General features: G+C 37.9%; 2 protein-coding genes across 2 annotated transcripts; one reads left to right on the plus strand and one right to left on the minus strand.

The window, feature by feature from the left end:
* Nucleotides 1-241: 241 nt before the first annotated feature.
* On the minus strand, nt 242-1,249 carry LOC131486602 (olfactory receptor 52N1). Its single transcript, XM_058686509.1, has one exon. The coding sequence runs from the start codon at nt 1,247-1,249 to the stop codon at nt 242-244; it is 1,008 nt and encodes a 335-aa protein (XP_058542492.1).
* Nucleotides 1,250-17,420: 16,171 nt separating this feature from the next.
* Nucleotides 17,421-18,419, plus strand: LOC131488691 (olfactory receptor 52N2-like). Its single transcript, XM_058690553.1, has one exon. It carries the CDS (start codon nt 17,435-17,437, stop codon nt 18,395-18,397), a length of 963 nt encoding a protein of 320 aa, XP_058546536.1. The 5' UTR covers nt 17,421-17,434; the 3' UTR covers nt 18,398-18,419.
* Nucleotides 18,420-18,633: the final 214 nt, after the last annotated feature.

Genomic DNA, 18,633 nt, shown 5'->3' on the forward strand with positions numbered 1-18,633 from the left:
GCATTGGGCTCTGTGCTGACAGCTCAGAGCCTGGAGCCTGTTTAGGATTCTGTGTCTCCCTCTCTCTCTGCCCCTCCCCTGCTCACACTCTGTCTCTCTCTCTCTCTCTTAAAAGTAAATAAACATTAAAAAAATAAAAAAATAAAAATAAATAAAAAGAGGTAGGAGAATTAAAGTTCCATGAAAATATTTCCTGTGGCCAGATAACTGCTTTCATTTGTAGAGTTCCCTACAGACTTGGTTATCTCAACCTGGATAAGAGAATTCTAACTTCTAAGAAGACTCTACTTAAATGTTGAGAATTGTCCTTTCCCTTAAACAAGAATCTAATAACAATTTCTCGTATCTGCTTGGTTTTCACCCCATACACAATAGGGTTCATTGTGGGAGGCATGAGCAGGTAGAGATTAGCCATAATAATGTGTATATGTGGAGGAATGGTGTGTCCCCCAAACCGGTGAGTAAAGAAGGTGAAGAAGGCTGGGACATAGGTGATGACAATGGCACAGATGTGAGCAGTGCATGTGCTAAAGGCCTTCTGCCGGGCATCTGCTGATGATAGACTCACAACTGCCCGGAGGATCATAGTGTAGGAGATTGTGATGCACAGGATGTCAAAGCCCCCAATCAGGAGGGCAACCATTAAACCATATATGGCATTGATCCTAACATTGCCACAGGATATCTTGGCCACAGACATGTGGTCACAGTAGGTGTGAGGTATGACATTGCCCCTGCAGTATGGCAGGTGCTTGGTGAGGAAAGTGAAAGGGATAACAAGTATTACACCTCTAAGAAAAGTGAGGAGTCCAGCCTTGGAAATGACTGAATTTGTGAGGATAGTAGCATAGCGCAGGGGATAGCAGATGGCCACATAGCGGTCCAGGGCCATGAGCATGAGCACCCCAGACTCCATTCCTGTGAAAGTGTGCACAAAGAACATCTGGGCCAGGCAGGCCTTGAAATCAATCTCCTTGAGGTTGAACCACAATATGCAGAGGGTGTTGGGAAGAGTGCTGGTGCACATGAGCACATCTGTGAAGGATAGAAGGGCTAGGAAAATGTACATAGGTCTGTGGAGGGTTTCTTCAGAGTAAATGAGGTATATAAGACCAAAGTTTCCTGTGATGGCAATGCTGTACATGGTACACAGGGGGAAGGAGATCCACAAATGTACTTCTTCCAGCCCAGGGATGCCATTTAGGATGAATGAAACTGGAGTTAGGCTGGTGTCATTTAGGAATGACATAACACCTGTTGCAAGTTCATGGTACAGAAGTTACAGAATTACTCTGTAAGCAGGAAAAAAGAAAGGTCCAGAGAGTAACTCACCAGCAGGATTTTCTTCTTCATAAATGCTAATTTGTCTTTCTTGTAGGTCAATCACTAAATATGATCTTTTATGTTGACTTTGTGACATATACACTGTTTGGGTCCATTACTTACACATTAGATATTTGGAAGATGAACTGACTGAATTTAGTGGATGTGCTGAATCTGGATGTGTCCAGGGTTTTTGGTTATCATAATTTACAGTTCATTCTCCAGGCTGAGTTGGCCACCAAGTAACTAACTGGATGATCAAGGATTGATGAAATATTTGACATGTTCTAAGGGCTCATTATCTTAGTCAGATATACCTATTCCATTCTGAAATGTTAATAATTTTCAAAGGTTCTTGTGGACTCACCTTTAAGGTAATCAGTCTTAACTGGTGAACACCCTGACAATGATTTTAGTGGGCTAATTTTAGTCCAACACCCGCCCCCTTTTGGTTTGAAGGAAACTTAAATTGAGAAAACTATGGATCATAATATTAAAGGTAAAAAACATAGTAATCCCCTTCCTAATATCATCAAATGGCCACCTATTTCTGCTTTTGGATCACTAGCATCATAAATAGTAGGTGAAGTATCACTGGGAATGCAGTAACTTATGAGACATTAATGTGCTAAGGCTACAGTCTCTTCCAGTGGACCCTAGGGTGAATGGAGATACTCATCATCTGAAACTAAAACAATTGACATTTCCTTTAGAACAGCACTTTATTTTCTTTCTAAACCACAATTTCAGGGAGCCATAGAATCAAATATTTCTCAGCCTACATCGTCTCCAAAACTAATTTATTCTAGTATAAAGGAGATGTTCCACACATTTTTTAAAGGCCATAGAAAAGGAAGCTGTGGGAGAATAAGGAATGACAAAACGTTTATGAATAGTAAAAAGGAGAATATTTGGTGTGATAGTAGACTGTGAGGAGATAAGAACAAAGTTATGAGCATATGATGGATGCAAATAAGATGTGGAAGTCTGAAAAAGAGGGCTATGTTGGGCTGGAATGTGCTAATTTAGGGGAAAAACTACAAGTAGTAAAATACAGGAGATGGTCCTATAGAGGGACTGTTGAAGGGAAAACCATCTCTTTGGATAAAAAATATCAATGTTAAAATTTATAGTACTTCCTGGACAAATGAGAGGTGACCTCCCTGCCACCTCAGAGATGTGTCTGTTGGAAATCTAAGATTGTATAAACTTGACTCTTCTCTCCTCATATGTCTTTTATAAAATCTTTTATCTTTATTTTTTAAAAGATTAAGGCTGAGTATATGAAATATAGGAGCTCTTTGAACTGTGAAATAATTCAACGATTATAACTATGAGATGAACTGTAAGCAATTTCCTAAAAGGAACAGTAGACGAGAAACAGAAAACTATGGAATAAGGCTGTCATCACTCTTTTGTTTTCTCCCATGGCAGTGTAAATCATTTTCTTTTGGAAATGCTAATTGCATCTTGAACAGCCAGTGGGAGTGATTACTTCTCTTTAGAATACTCCCCATATGGATTGTATTTCAGGCGCTGAAACATTAGTGTTTTTATCCAAAGTGAAAATGGAGCAAATAAGCCAGTATGTAAAATCTGCCTTATAGTGGGGTACACTGTGGCTTTTCAAAGGTCAGGAGAATAACCCTATATGGCAACTCTCTTATGCCTCCTCCTGGGTCAGCTATCATAATTAGCACCCACCCCTTTAATAAGAATGAACCCCAAATTCAGAAATCTGCTCACCCTGAAAGCTACTGGAGTTCTTCGAGAAACTGAAGACATATCCACAGATCAAGTCATATTCATTTCTATGTGATGATTTTGGTCCTGCAAGACAAATCTAATACCTATATTGACACCATAAAGTGGCAGGTGGAGGTGGGAACTTTTCTATTCTGTGTCTGTGTTTGGGCACATGTGCATATGCTCGTGCATGTATGTGTGTGTGTGTGTGTGTGTGTGTGATATATTCTAAATTTTGGAGCTGGAAAAACTTAATTGCCCCATTTATTTCTACTACAGTCTCAGAGGAGAATTTATTTCCCATGTGTGTTTTTATAAGAAGAAAAAAAAGATAATTAGGAATCGGATATATCTGGGTCCCTAGGAACCTAGCTTAGCCATTGGGAATTGTCTTAGGAATTATTTTGTCCCAAATCATAGCCTAGGACTCTTGAAGGCATATTTTTTATAGGTACAACATAGCATAGTAGATCTGAAATGGTGTAGACTTTCAGAATTAATTCCTTTTGTAAGACAGACCTATCTTATATCTTTTCCAAAACTTAGCACAATGTCATGTACAAAATTGGTGGTGAAAAACTTGGGAATAAAAATTATATAAGCTTTGTAAAAAAATGAGCTTTATGTGTAATCTTGTATTTAGTGTTCTTCATAAATTTACCCATTATTTTTAACATTTTATATGGATTATTTTGGACTATATAGCATCTCTTTTCAGTTATTATTATTTTTTAAATTCACATCCAAGTTAGTTAGCAAATAGTGCAATAATGATTTCAGGAGTAGAATACAATGATTCGCCACCTACATATAACAACCAGTGCTCATCTCAACAAGTGCCCTCCTTAATGCTTCTTGCCCATATAGCCCAACCCCCCACCCAGCAACCCTGTTTTTTCTCTATATTTAAGAGTCTCTTATGTTTTGTACCCCTCCTTGTTTTTATATTATTTTGCTTCCCTTAACTTATGTTCATGTTTTATATCTTAAATTCCATATATGAATGAAGTCATATGATATTTGTCTTTCTCTGACTAATTTTAATAATACACTTTAGTTCCATCCAGGTTGTTGCAAATGGCAAGGTTTCATTCTTTTTGATTGCTGAGTAATACTTCATAATATATATATATTTTCATTTTCTTTATCCATTCATCTGTCAATGGACATTTAGGCTCTTTCCATACTTTGGCTATTGTCAATAGCTCTGCTATAAACATTGGGGTGCATATGCCTGTCTGAAACAGCACACCCGTGTCCTTTGAACAAATACTTAATAGTACAATTACTGGATCATAGGGCAGTTCTATTTTTAATTTTTTGAGGAACCACCATGCCGTTTTCCAGAGTGGCTGCACAACTTTGCATTCCCACCATCAGCGACAAAGATTTCCTCTTTTTCCACATCATCACCAACATCTGTCATTGCCTGAGTTGTTAATTTTAGCCGTTCTGGGTGTGAGGTGATATCTCATTCTGGTTTTGATTTGAATTTCCCTGATGATGAGTGAAGTTGAGCACTCTTTTGTGTGTCAGTTGGCCATCTGGACGTCTTCTTTGGAGAAGTATCTATTCCTGTCTTTTGCCCATTTCTTCACTGGATTATTTGTTTTTTGGGTGTTGAGTTTAATATGTTCTTTACAGATTTTGGACTCTAACCCTTTATCTGATATGTCATTTGCAAATATCTTCTCCCATTACATTGGTTGCTTTTTAGTTTTTCTGATTGTTTCCTTTGCTGTGCAGAAGCTTTTTATCTTGATGAGTGTCATAGACTCTGGGTCTGAAATTCTCTCTTGTCCAGCAGGAGAGCAGGATGCAGGATTGAAAATATGAGAGAGGCTAATGTCTGGGAGGAGACACGAGCCCCGGATAGGGGTCGTTGCTCTGTTTTTATTAAAATCAGAAGGCTTACAAGTGTGATGCATGTGCACAAAGAGACACAAACTGTGAACATTAACTCATGGGCGTGGGGAAAAGGGGATTTTGAAAATATGTGGTGTTAGGGGTTTGGGTCAATACAAAACAAAATCCTGGCTCCTGACAGATGGTTGTTTACAACAGACATGAGACCCCAACTCTGTTTACCTAAACTGTCTTAGGGGACAAGAAAGACAGAGCATGTAAACAAGGCATTTTTCTTTTGCTAATTAGCTCTGCTCTGTGCAACTTTGCCTACCTGCAGTCTATAGCCATATTTGCCTATTTACTTAATTTGGCCCTTCCTTCCTGTGAAAGGAGATTTCTGCTAGTGTCCTATACCTTTGTCCTATACTGGGGGCCTTTGCCCCATTTACCTAATCTTATTTACCCAATCTTGGATGTTTCCACCCAGAGATTTCCTATTCCTATACCTTTATCCTATACTGGGGTCTTTGCCCCGTTTGTTCTATACTGGGGTCTTTGCCCCATTTGTTCTATACTGGGAGCCTTTGCCCCGTTTGTCTTATACTGGGGGCCTTTGGCCAGTTTACATGGGCATGTACATCCTATGGCTTTCTAATTCTTTTTTTTTTTAATTTACATCCAAACTAGCTAGCATATAGTGCAACAATGATTTCAGGAGTAGATTCCTTAGTGCCTCTTACACATTTAGCACATCCCCCCTCCCACACCCCCTCCAGTAACCCTCTGTTTTTTCTCCATATTTATGAGTCCCTCACGTTTTGTCCCCCTCCCTGTTTTTATATTATTTTTGTTTCCCTTCCCTTATGTGCATCTGTTTTGTATCTGAAAGTCCTCATATGAGTGAAGTCATATGATACTTGTCTTTCTCTGACAGACTAATTTCGCTTACCATAATATCCTCTAGTTCCATCCACGTAGTTGCAAATGGCAAGATTTCATTCTTTTTGATCGCTGAGTAATACTCCACTGGGATATATATATATATATATATATATATATATATATATATACCACATCTTCTTTATCCATTCATCCATCAATGGACATTTGGGCTCTTTCCATACTTTGGCTATTGATAGTGCTGCTATAAACATGGGGGTGCATGTGTCCCTTCAAAAAAGAACACCTGTATCCCTTGGATAAATACCTAGCAGTGCAATTTCTGGGTCGTAGGGTAGTTCTATTTTTAGTTTTTTGAGGAACCTCCATACTGATTTCCAGAGTGGCTGCACCAGCTTGCATTCCCACCAACAATGCAAAAGAGACCCTCGTTTTCTACATCTTCACCAACATCTGTTGCTGCTTAAGTTGTTAATGTTAGCCATTCTGACAGGTGTAAGGTGGTATCTCATTGTGGTTTTGATTTGTTATTTCCCTGAGGATGAGTGATGTTGAGAATTTTGCCATGTGTTGGTTGGCCATCTGGATGTCTTCTTTGGAGAAGTGTCTATTCATGTCTACTGCCCATTTCTTCACTAGATTCTTTGCTTTTTGGGTGTTGAGTTTGATAAGTTCTTTATAGATTTTGGACACTAACCCTTTATCTGATGTGTCGTTTGCAAATATCTTCTCCCATTCTGTCAGTTGCCTTTTAGTTTTGGTGATTGTTTCCTTCGCTGTGCAGACGCTTTTTATTTTCATGAGATCCCAGTAGTTCATTTTTGCTTTTGTTTCCCTTGCCTCTGGAGATGTGTTGAGTAAGAAGTTGCTGTGGCCAAGATCAAAGAGGTTTTTGCCTGCTTTCTCCTTGAGGGTTTGGATGGCTTCCTGTCTCACATTTAGGTCTTTCATCCATTTTGAGTTTATTTTTGTGTATGGTGTAAGAAAGTGGTCCACGTTCATTCTTCTGCATGTTGCTGTCCAGTTTTCCCATCACCACTTGCTGAAGACACTGTCTTTATTCCATTGGATATTCTTTCTTGCTTTGTCAAAGATTAGTTGGCCATACGTTTGTGGGCCCATTTCTGGGTTCTCTATTCTGTTCCAGTGATCTGAGTGTCTGTTCTTGTACCAGTACCATACTCTCTTGATGATTACACCTTTGTAGTATGGCTTGAAATCTGGGATTGTGATGCCTCCTGCTTTGGTTTTCTTTTTCAAGATCGCTTTGGCTATTCAGGGTCTTTTCTGGTTCCCTATACAAATTTTAGGATTATTTGTTTTAGCTCTGTGAAGAATGCTGGTGTTATTTTGATAGGGATTGCATTGAATATGTAGATTGCTTTGGGTACTATCGATATTTTAACATTTTTTCTTCCTATCCAGGAGCATGGAATCTTTTTCCATTCTTTTGTGTCTTCTTCAATTTCTTTCACAAGCTTTTTATAATTTTCAGTGTATAGATTTTTCACCTCTTTGGTTAGTTTTATTATTACATATTTTATGGGTTTTGGTGCAGTTGTAAGTGGGATTGATTCCTTGATTTCTCTTTCTGCTGCTTCATTATTGGAGTATAGAAATGCAACAGGTTTCTGTGCATTGATTTTATATCCTGTGACTTTGTTGAATTCATTAATCAGTTCTAGCAGTTTTCTTGTGGAATATTATGGGTTTTCCATATAGAGTAACATGATGTCTGCAGATAGCCATAGTTTGATATCCTTCTGCCAATTTGGATGCCTATCATTTCTTTGTGTTGTCTGATTGCTGAGGCTAGGACTTCTAATTCTATGTTGAATAACAGTGGCAAGAGTGGACATCCCTATCGTGTTCCTGACCTTAGGGGGGAAGCTCTCAGTTTTTTCCCATTGAGGATTATATTAGTGGTGGGTCTTTTGCATATGGCTTTTATGATCTTGAGGTATGATCCTTCTATCCCTACTTTCTTGAGGGTTATTATCAAGAAAGGATGCTGTATTTTGTCAAACGCTTTTTCTACATCTCTTGAGAGTATCATGTGGTTCTTGTCCTTTCTTTTATTAATGTGATGTACCACATTGATTGATTTGTGGATATTGAACCAACCCTGCATCCCAGGTATAAATCCCACTTGATTGTAGTGAATAATTCTCTTAATGTATTGTTGGATCCAGTTGGTTAGTATCTTGTTGAGGATTTTTGCACCCACGTTCATCAGGGACATTGGTGTATTGTCTTCCTTTTTAGTGGGAACTTTGGTTTTGGATTCAAGGTAACACTGACCTCACGAAATGAGTTTGGAAGTTTTCCTTTCATTTCTATTTTTTTAACAGCTTCAAAAGAATAGGTGTTAAGTCTTCTTTAAATGTTCAGTAGAATTCCCCTGGAAAGACTTCCAGCTATGGACTCTGGTTTTTGGGAGATTTTAGATTACTTATTCAATTTCTTTACTGGTTATGGGTTTGCTCAAATTTGCTATTTCTTCCGGTTTTAGTTTTGATAGCATATGTTTCTAGGAATTTGTCCATTTCTTCCAGATTGCCCAATTTATTGGCATATAATTGCTCATAATATTATCTTATTATTCTTTGTATTTCTGCAGTGTTGGTTGTGATCTCTCCTCTTTCATTCTTTTTATTTATTTGGGTCCTTTTCATTTTCTTTTTGATCAAAATGCACAGGGGTTTATCAATCTTGGTAATTCTTTCAAAGACCCAGCTACTGGTTTCATTGATCTGTTCTACTGGTTTTTTTGCTTGTTTTGTTTTTTTGTTTTTGATATCATTGATTTTTGCTCTAATCTTTATTATCTCCAATTTTCTGTGTTTTTAGATTTTATTTGCTGGTCTTTTTCTAGCTGTTTAAGGTGCAATATTAGGTTGTCTATCTGAGACCTTTCTCCCTTCTTTAGGAAGACCTGGATTGCTATATACTTCCCTCTTAAGACTGCCTTTGCTACATTCCAGATGTTTTGGGCCATGGTGTTATCATTTTCATTGGCTTCAATGTACTTTTTAATTTCCTTTTTAACTTTTTGGTTAACTCATTCATTTTTTAGTAGGATGTTCTTTAATCTCAAAGTATACATTGTCTTTCCAAATTTTTTCTTGTGGTTTATTTTGAGGTTCATAACGTTGTGGTCTGAAAATATCCACAATATGATCTCAATCTTTTTGTACGTGTTGATGGCGATTTGTGTCCCAGTATGTGATCTATTCTGGAGAATGTTCCAAGTGCACTCAAGAAGAATGTGTATTCCACTGCTTTAGGATGAAATGTTCTGAATGTATCTGTTAAGACCATCCAATCCAGTGTGTCATTCAAAGCCATTGTTTCCTTATTGATTTTCTGCTTAGATGATCTGTCCATTGTTGTAAGTGGGGTGCTTAGGTCCCCTATTATTACAGTATTATTATCAATGAGTTTCTGTATGTTTGTCATTAGTTGGTTTATATATTTGGGTTCTCTAATATTGGAGGCATAAATGTTTACAATTGTTAAATCTACTTGGTGGATAAACTACTTAATTATGTATGACATAATGCACTTCTTCATCTCATGTTAAAGTCTTTATTCTGCAATCTAGCTTGTCTGATATAAATATGGCTACTCTGGCTTTCTTTTGGTGAATGCTAATTAATTAGCATTATATATGGTTTTCCATCCCCTTACTTTCAATCCAAGGGTGTCTTTAGGTCTAAAATGGGTCTCTTGTAAACCGCACATAGATGGATCTTGTTTTCTTATCAATTGTGTTACCCTATGTCTTTTGATTGGAGCATTTAGTCCATTGACATTTAGAGTGAGTACTGAAAGATATGGATTTCTTGCACTGTGCTGCCTGTAGAGTTGGAGATTCTGGTGGTGTTCTCTATTCCTTTCTAGTCTTTGATGCTTTTGGTCTTTTTTGTTTTGTTTCATTTTTTATCCCCTCAGGAAATTCCCCTTAAAATTTCTTGCAGGGCTGATCTAGTGGTCATGATCTCGTTTAGTTTTTGTTAGTCTGGGAATTTTTTTTTATCTCTCCTTCTATTTGAATTTACAGCTTTGCTGGATAAAGAATTCTTGGCTGAATTCATGTTGAATATATTCTGCCACTCCTTTCCAGCCTGAAAAATTTCTTTGTATACATCTTGTACAAGCTTGCTTATTGACACTGACATTTAGAGTGAGTATTGCTTATATATTTTGGGTATTAACCCCTCACCAGATATATAGTTTGCAAATATCTTCTTCCAGTCTGCAGGTTGACTTTTCATTTTGTTGATTGTTTCTTTCACTGTGCAGAGGGGTTTTTTTTTTAATGTTTTTACTTATATTCAAGTTAATTAACATACAGTGTCGTACTGGTTTCAGAAATAGACTCCAGTGATTCATCCCTTACATATACATCCAGTGTTCATCTCAACAAGTGCCCTCTTTAATGTTCATCACCCATTTGCTGCACAGAAGTTTTTAGTTTGATGCAATCCCACTTGATTTTTGCTTTTTTGTTCCACTGTTTTTAGTGTTATATTAAAAAAATCATTGCCAAGACTGAAGTCAAGGAGATTGTCCCCTGCATTTTCTTCTAGAAGTTTTATGGTTTCACATTTTCCATGTAAGTTTTTAATCCATTTTGAGTTAATTTTTGTGAGTGGTGTAAGATAGGGGTCTATGGCTCTTGACTCTGTTCCACTTGTCTATTCTGTTTGTATGTCAATACCATACGGTTTTGATTACTATGCTTTGCGACATAATTTGAAATCAGGGAGCATGATACTTCATCAGTATTGGTGATATATTCTCTTTAATTTATTTTTTGTATATCTATGTATGGATTTACTACAATTCATTTATTCACTCACTTGCATTATTGGATATTCCTTTGTTTCCTAATTGGGGCTATTATGAATAAACTTGCTCTAAACATTCATGGGCAAGTCTTTCTATAGACATATATTTTCAGATTTCTTATGTAAATACCCAGGGGTGGAATTTTTGAGTTATAGAGAAGGTGCATGTTCCAGTTTTGATGCTAGAATTGAGGAATTCACGGAAGGCAGCTATAGTTTGATGTTTATATTGCAATGGATACCAGACAGTTCACATGTTCCTTCAGAAAAAAAGTGTTAAAATTTGAGGGTAGCTGTTGATGCTTTTCCTCCTGGCTCAAATATATTCTAAATACAGGTATTCCCCACTTTTTGAAAGTTTGTGTTATGCCACCTCACTTTTACAAAAGACCCACATTGGTACTGTTTTTGATAAGCAAAAGAAATCAAAGATTTTCACTTGTATAAAAAAGGCTCAAAGCAATACTAGCAGTCAGTGTTTCTTTTTACAGTGACCTGTTGCAGAGGCAATGAACACCTGAGCAGACAGAGTGGCCCTGCCAAGCTCCTTCCCTGGGAACCACACTCAGCATGTCAGCATCAAGCTCTCACAGCTTTGAAGTGTGTCTGTGAGCATCTGTGCTTTATCTCCATTTATTTTGTGCATCCATTAACAAGATGTGCCCTAACGTATCAGAAAAGCCCAAGACAGGTCCAGAAATGCTCACAAAATTTTCCACTTAATTACATCGTAATTGCTTCTTTGCTTCATACCATTTCATAGGAACACTCTATATTCAGATAACAGGAGATGTCTGTGTAGATCTAGTTTCAACAAAGCTAAATTTACCTCCTCCCCCATCAGAGATGACCTATGGGACATCTATCTGTGTAGCATCAGAAACATTTTCCCCCTTTTCTTGGAAGAGCCCCCAGAGAAGCCACTAAGAGTTGTTATATAACGTTCCTAAACAATGCTGTACAATTTCCTGAGCAATACCAGTTACAAATGGAGATTTTAAAACATCAGGGTGGGTGTGGGTGATCCAGGGGAAAGAATATATATAAAGATGTACAGAAAATCTGCAACTAGATAGCAGGGATTGGATTTAGAGGGTGGCTGAATGTGGAGGACTAGTTACCTCATTCTTTAGACTTCTGAAACCAAAGGGGTTCACAAACTGCCTTTATGAGGGAGGAGAAGTGGGGGAAAAATTAAGTGTGGTTTAGGCACAGTGATCATGTGATAAGGACCAAAGAGGTAATATTATAGGCAAGCAAATGTCTGCACAATAATAGAAAAGCATTCAAAATCAGAACTTTGGAAAAGACTGCACAATAATGTCTTCTCCCTGTGGATGGAACAGTCTTCCTTGGGAAGTGGTAAAATCTCTACCAGTGAAAATGAATTAGTGCAAGAGTTGGAAGGAATTCCAGTGATAGTGGACCCCAACTTCCCCATGACAACATTCGTGACATATGTCATTCTCCCTTTGCTTCAATACATCTGATGACAGGAATCTTTTTGTCTTACTAGGGATTTCTATCTGCATGAATGAATAACAATCCGACAACCCCAATCTACTTTCCTATAACTTTTCTTGTTCATCATATGAATGACCTTCAAGTGTGCAAAATAATACAAAAGGCAATTACTTGCCTTTACTGCAAGTACTCAAACCAGTTTTAATTATCTCCAATTTCACAACAAAAGGAAAGAAAAAAGAAACAAAACAAACAAACAAACAAACAAAATCTTTAGGATTCCAAGCATCTTGCAACCATGTTTCCCATACTCCAGATACTCACTCTGATATTTCCATACACACACTAATTTGTTAAGGTATTTATATACAAGCAAGAGGATCAACCAAAAAGGACATTTTGAAATCCATCCATCCATCCATTTATTCTACAACTCTTTTCTTGTGCCAGTTACTATGTTAAGTGCAAGAGACACAGCAGTGAACAAAATAGACAGCAATTCCTGTGCATATAGATTTTTAAAATTCTGGTGAGCGACCAAGGAACATGGTAATCGCTGTGGAGTACAGAAAATGTGGCGAGGAAGAGATTATGCCAAGTTTGGCAGAGGTCTAGGGTTTGCGGTTTTGGATTAGGGTAAGGAAAAGCCTTACCTTGGGTCTGACACTGAGATCAGACCTGGAACTGGTGAAGGTATTTAGCATGGTATTTTCTGGCAAATAACAAAGCAGGCAGTGAAAGTGGCAAGTGGAAATGCCATGGATTGTACACATGCTTGCTGAATTTGAGAAGAATCCAGTAGGCACGGAGAGGCTGAGGGGATCAGGGTTAGAGCAGTGGGAGGCAATCCTAGAGATGCCAAAGAGTTCTAATTGTACAGGATGTTGTAAATAAATACAGGGATGTCACTTTTGCTCTGAGTGAGATGTAAGGAGCCTAAAGGTTTATGCCTAGATTGTCTCATTTCTTTTGTAAAGCAAAATAATGTAATAATACTAACAATAATTATGAATGCACTATATATTTTGCTTATTATGTTCCAAGTTGTGGTGAAAATTTCCATGGTATATTTAATGTTTCCATGGTTTGCTCATTTTACAGTTGGGCAATTTGCTTTAACAAGCCATCGGTTCTAATCTTTTCGTACTTTCTAGAAGGAAAATTGCTTTTATCATTTTTATATGTTGACATATTTTTGTATGGCATCACTTGAAAGTTTTCACTTGTTAAAAGTAATGGGTAAAATCACACAAACAACTACCTGAGGCTAAATTGCTCTGTCTTTCTCTTTCTTTCTCTCTCTCTTTCTCTTTCTCTTTCTTTCTTCTCTTTCTCTTTCTCTTTCTCTGTCTCTCTCTCTCTCTCGGTCTCTTTCTCTCTCTCTCTTTCACACACACACACACACACACACACAATGGAGAGATAAAATTGAAACAATCAAAATTAGAACTTTTGAAAAGACTGTTTAATGGGGTAGACTGAAATATAACAAAGGAATATATAAATTAATTTTTATAAATGCAATAAAATGTAAAATATGTTGCTGTGCGAAAATGAACAAGGCAAGTTGCAAACAATAGCTATGGAAAGACTTTTCAAACATAAGAGGATTTTTCTCAGAAACAAAACAGAAAAGAAAGAGATCCTGAAGTCATAATTTCAAGCAAAAATCTTTCAGGTTAAATCCACATACCAGGACATAGAAGAAAGGTAGATGGAACTGTTTTCAAAAAACAAAGAAATTAAGAATGCTTTTCCCTATCCAATATAATTTTCATAGTCATTTGGGACTAAACATAATATACCAAAAGTAACTAAAATAATTATGATTGTTGTTCATCTTTTATTTCAGAATAAAATTGATGTCCTACCATCTTCTTGTATAGGACATTTTTATTGGTATAGAAAGTAACATGCTTTGCAATTGACTATCATGTATGGAGTCAACAGCTCCAGCCTGACAACAAGATACTTCATTCTCAATGGGATTCCTAAACTGGAAGCTGCACACAGGCTGACAGCTCAGAGCCTGGAGCCCACTTCCGATTCTGTGTCCTCCTCTGTCTGCACATCTGCTGCTTGCATTCTGTCTCTCCCAGTGTCTCAAAAATAAATAAACATTAAAAAAAAACTATTTTCAAAGAAGTTTTATAGAAAATCTGAAAAATGAACAGGATTGCACAAGATTGACTCAATTATTTTGTGAGATTATTATATGTGAGAATTTTGAATTTAACATTTCTACATTTTAGATAAGGAGTCAAAGGCATAAAGTCAATAGAAAAAAGGTTTGATATTGGTCTTGGGTTTCCCCCTGGTTCCTTTGAAGCAATAAATACGTGTAGAAACTAAAAACTTACCTTGCCAAACTATACTTGCCTAAGTATAGTTTGCAAAGGTAAAGTACTGCAACCTGTTGTAGTGATAAGAACTCTGGGTGCAGTTAAAGCCAGGAGTATGGGGGTCATAAAAGAGGACAGTCCAGAGGAACAAAGGAGAGAGAGAGAAGGGGTGGAATAGAAGGGAAAGGAGGAGAGCTGATCACACTCTGAATATTGTACAGGAAGACATGGTACAATGCAAAAGAACAAGCAGCGATGATTTTAAGGAAAGGAAAAGGACAGATTTGGAGGAGGGGTGCAATATTCTCCACGTCTTATTACTACAAATATAGGCACTTCATTTAGACTAACATCTATATTAATTGTTATATTACAAGTATATAGTTATTGAATATTACACATAATAACTATAAAATGAGTAAATGAAGTACACAAAACTTTTTATTTTTTTAAGCTTTTATTTTTGAGTAACCTCTATACCCAAGGTGGGGTTCAAACTCACAACCCCGAGATCCAGAGTAGCATGATCTACCAATCGAGCCAGCCAGGCACTCCTGAGGTATAGAAAACTTTTTAGGGTGGTTATTCCTCTGTATTGGATTTACAAGTGATTTTCTAACTTTTTAATACTTTTCTGTGTTTTCCAGAGTGTCTACATAAAGGACGTATTTCTTTAGTAATAAGAGAAAAACAGGTTTTAAGTTTATTTATGTCTTTTGAGAGAGAGAGAGAGAGAGAGAGCGAGCAAACTTGAGCAGGGGAGGGGTAGAAAGAGAGGGGGAGAATCCCAAGCAGGCTCCACTTTGTCAGCGTGGCCCGATGTGGGGCTCCAACTCATGAACCAGGAGATCATGACCTCAGCAGAAATCAAGAGGCTGACATTTAACCCACTGCACCACACAAGTGCCCTGAGGGAAAAAAAAAAGTTATTGATGTTCATCACCACATTTGGTGGTCACATTTCTCACTTGGGAAAAGGCATTAACTTTAATGTGTTTTGTTTTTGTTGTTCCCTTTTCTACTCAGAAGCTTCTAAATATAGATCTGTTACCACCAGGCCAGAAGTTTATTCTCTTTCAATGAGAATCCCTCTGAGACATCTACTTCTGGAGCCTCAGTCTACCTGGGACATCTCACTGGAGATTCTCCAGGGAAACAAAAATCCTATGTAAGAAGATGTCATCCCAGATTTTGAAGAACTCCTAAGTATTCTCAGCCATGAATAGAATTGTGCCTAACACTGAGGTGAGTTTGGGAAATTTTCACAAATGGTTATTTTAGGAAAGGTAACAACACTGATGGCTAAGAACACAATGGCCTAGAATATGCAGACAGTTTTAAAAATAGACATTAGCAAGGGGCAATGAATTCCTCTTTCCCTTTCACTTCTGCAGGGGTAATGAGTCTCTTTCTTCCTGTGTGGCTTCTGCTGGACTCTTACTTTCCAGTCACCCACTCATTTTATTGTGGTGTTCACATAAAAGACAGCGGACACGGGAGATTGTAATCTTTACATTTCTCTGGTCTAGGACAATGAAGTGCTGGTTCCTCCATGGGGGGGACATTTCTGGAGAGGTCTGGGAGAACTCTCTCACAAGAAGAGTTTATTTACATGAGAGGCAATCACCTTAGGAGCCAAAGACCACGAGCCAGTGAACCTTGTATTCTTCTGTATACTCTTTCCGTGGTGACTTCTATGTACCCTGGCCAATAGGAGTGGACACAAGAGTGATTTCCAGATGATTTAGGTAACAGGAATCTATGTCTGTGTCTTTAGAACCATGTGCTACATGTCATCGTATTGCAAGTTTCTACACAGTCCTGCTGGATGGGGGATTGTTCCGCATTGATTTGCTGCATGGAAAGGTGCCCATCCAGAGCTTAAGGACCATTTTATGTTTTCGATGGAGAGAAACAGTTGACCATTTGGTAACTACAACTTTCCTCAAACATCCCTGAATCTGTAAATTCCTTGAACCATCACTCAGTTCTATTTTCTTTACAAGTATTAGCAATCCAAAAATATGATATTATCTTTTTTACTGATAAACTGTCCAGCTATAATAAAAGAAATATTATTTACATTAAGCATTATAGACAATTAGTAATCCTTAGACCTTCAAGGGCTTCCTAAATATAAAGCTTGTATTAAAAATGGCTTGGAAACTAATTTAAGAAAATGCGGAAAAGCAGAGAAGCCATTTATGAAGTTGGGGGTATCTGATTGAATTCATCTCTTCAGTAAAATTTTTACAAAAATTCCATAAAACTTGTTAATGATTTAGAAGCAGAAGTACTTTTTTCTTCTCAAGAACTTCCTTTGAAATTTCATTGAATAAAAAAGCATGATATTGATATCAGATACTAAGTTCTTACTAATTCAAACAATCATTTGCTCATATATAGTTTTATTGAGTATCTAAAATGTGTTACCTTAAGCACATTATAGGGAACATTATGGGAAGACTTTACCTGGATTATTAGCTTTCTTCATAATCTTCAAGGCAGGACAAAAGTCCTGTTGATAAGAACTAGTCGGATTAGGGTGATCCTCGAAACATACTCACATGATCATAGTGACAAGACTCAGAAAGAATCTGAGAGGAGAGAATAAAAGTGGCATATTGGGAGACAATTATGGCCCAGTTCACAGAATGTGGAGGAATATAAGAGGTGTGCGGGAACTTTAGAAAGTGAGGGTAGATACTTAGACAAAATATTCAATGAGCCTCCAAGTAGTACTGTTTAGTTATTTTTAGATACCACAGTTCAAAGACTGTCTTGCTAGAGTAGAGGAAAAAAATAACAAGCTGCTACCATGACAAGGTTCATGGCATTTGTGAGTATTATTACCTGAACTACTCCCTCTTATGTGGTTTCTAAGCCCACCTCTCTCTCTCCTATGCAGAAAGCAGATGCTGATAAAGAGCATAAAATGCTCTCCTCTTCTCCACAGTCATGTGCGGGGAAAACAGCTCCAGCCTGACCCCGGGATTCTTTATCTTGAATGGGATTCCTGGGCTGGAAGCTGCACACACCTGGATCTCCCTGCCATTCTGCTTCATGTACGTCATCGCTGTCGTGGGGAACTGCGGGCTCATCTACCTAATCAGCCACGAGGATGCCCTGCACCGGCCCATGTACTACTTCCTGGCCCTGCTCTCCTTCACAGATGTCACCCTGTGCACCACCACTGTACCCAATATGCTGTGCATATTCTGGTTCAACCTCAAGGAGATTGACTTTGATGCCTGCCTGGCTCAGATGTTTTTCGTCCACATGCTGACTGGGATGGAGTCTGGGGTGCTCATGCTCATGGCCCTGGACCGCTATGTGGCCATCTGCTACCCCTTACGTTATTCCATCATCCTCACCAACCCTGTCATCGCCAAGACCGGTCTTGCCACCTTTGTGAGGGGTGTGCTGCTCATTATCCCATTCACTTTCCTCACCAAGCGTCTGCCCTATTGCCGGGGCAACTTCATTCCCCATACCTACTGTGATCATATGTCTGTGGCCAAGGTGTCCTGTGGCAATTTCAAGGTCAATGCTGTCTATGGTCTCTTGGCAGCCCTCCTAATTGGGGGCTTTGATATGTTCTGTATTTCTGTGTCTTACACTATGATCTTGCGGGCAGTGGTGAGTCTGTCATCTGCAGATGCCCGGAAGAAAGCCTTTGGTACCTGTACATCCCACATATGTGCCATTGTGATCACATATGTTCCAGCCCTGTTCACCATTTTTACTCATCGTTTTGGGGGACAAAACATTCCCCACCACGTTCATATCCTTATTGCTAATCTTTATTTGATGTTGCCTCCTACTCTGAACCCCATTGTTTATGGAGCCAAGACCAAGCAGATCCAGGAAGGAGTGATCAAGTTATTTTTTAAAGAGAAAGCTATCTTAGTTATGAAATAGATTCATGAGCTAATATGTGAAATCAAAGAAAAACAAATGTTTCAGAGGAGATTCTTGAGCGTCAGTAAAACCAATTGGTTCACTGCAGAAAGCAATGTTCATTAAATATCCACTATAATGATAACTGAATTTTTCCTTTTTTTGGGTAAAGCTCATCAATGATAAAAATTAATGACATAATTAAGGAAATGTTTCTTGAACTTTAGGACATATTTTTTAAAAGGAATTCACATGAA

Source organism: Neofelis nebulosa, chromosome 10, assembly GCF_028018385.1.
Source record: "Neofelis nebulosa isolate mNeoNeb1 chromosome 10, mNeoNeb1.pri, whole genome shotgun sequence".
NCBI lineage: Eukaryota > Metazoa > Chordata > Mammalia > Carnivora > Felidae > Neofelis > Neofelis nebulosa.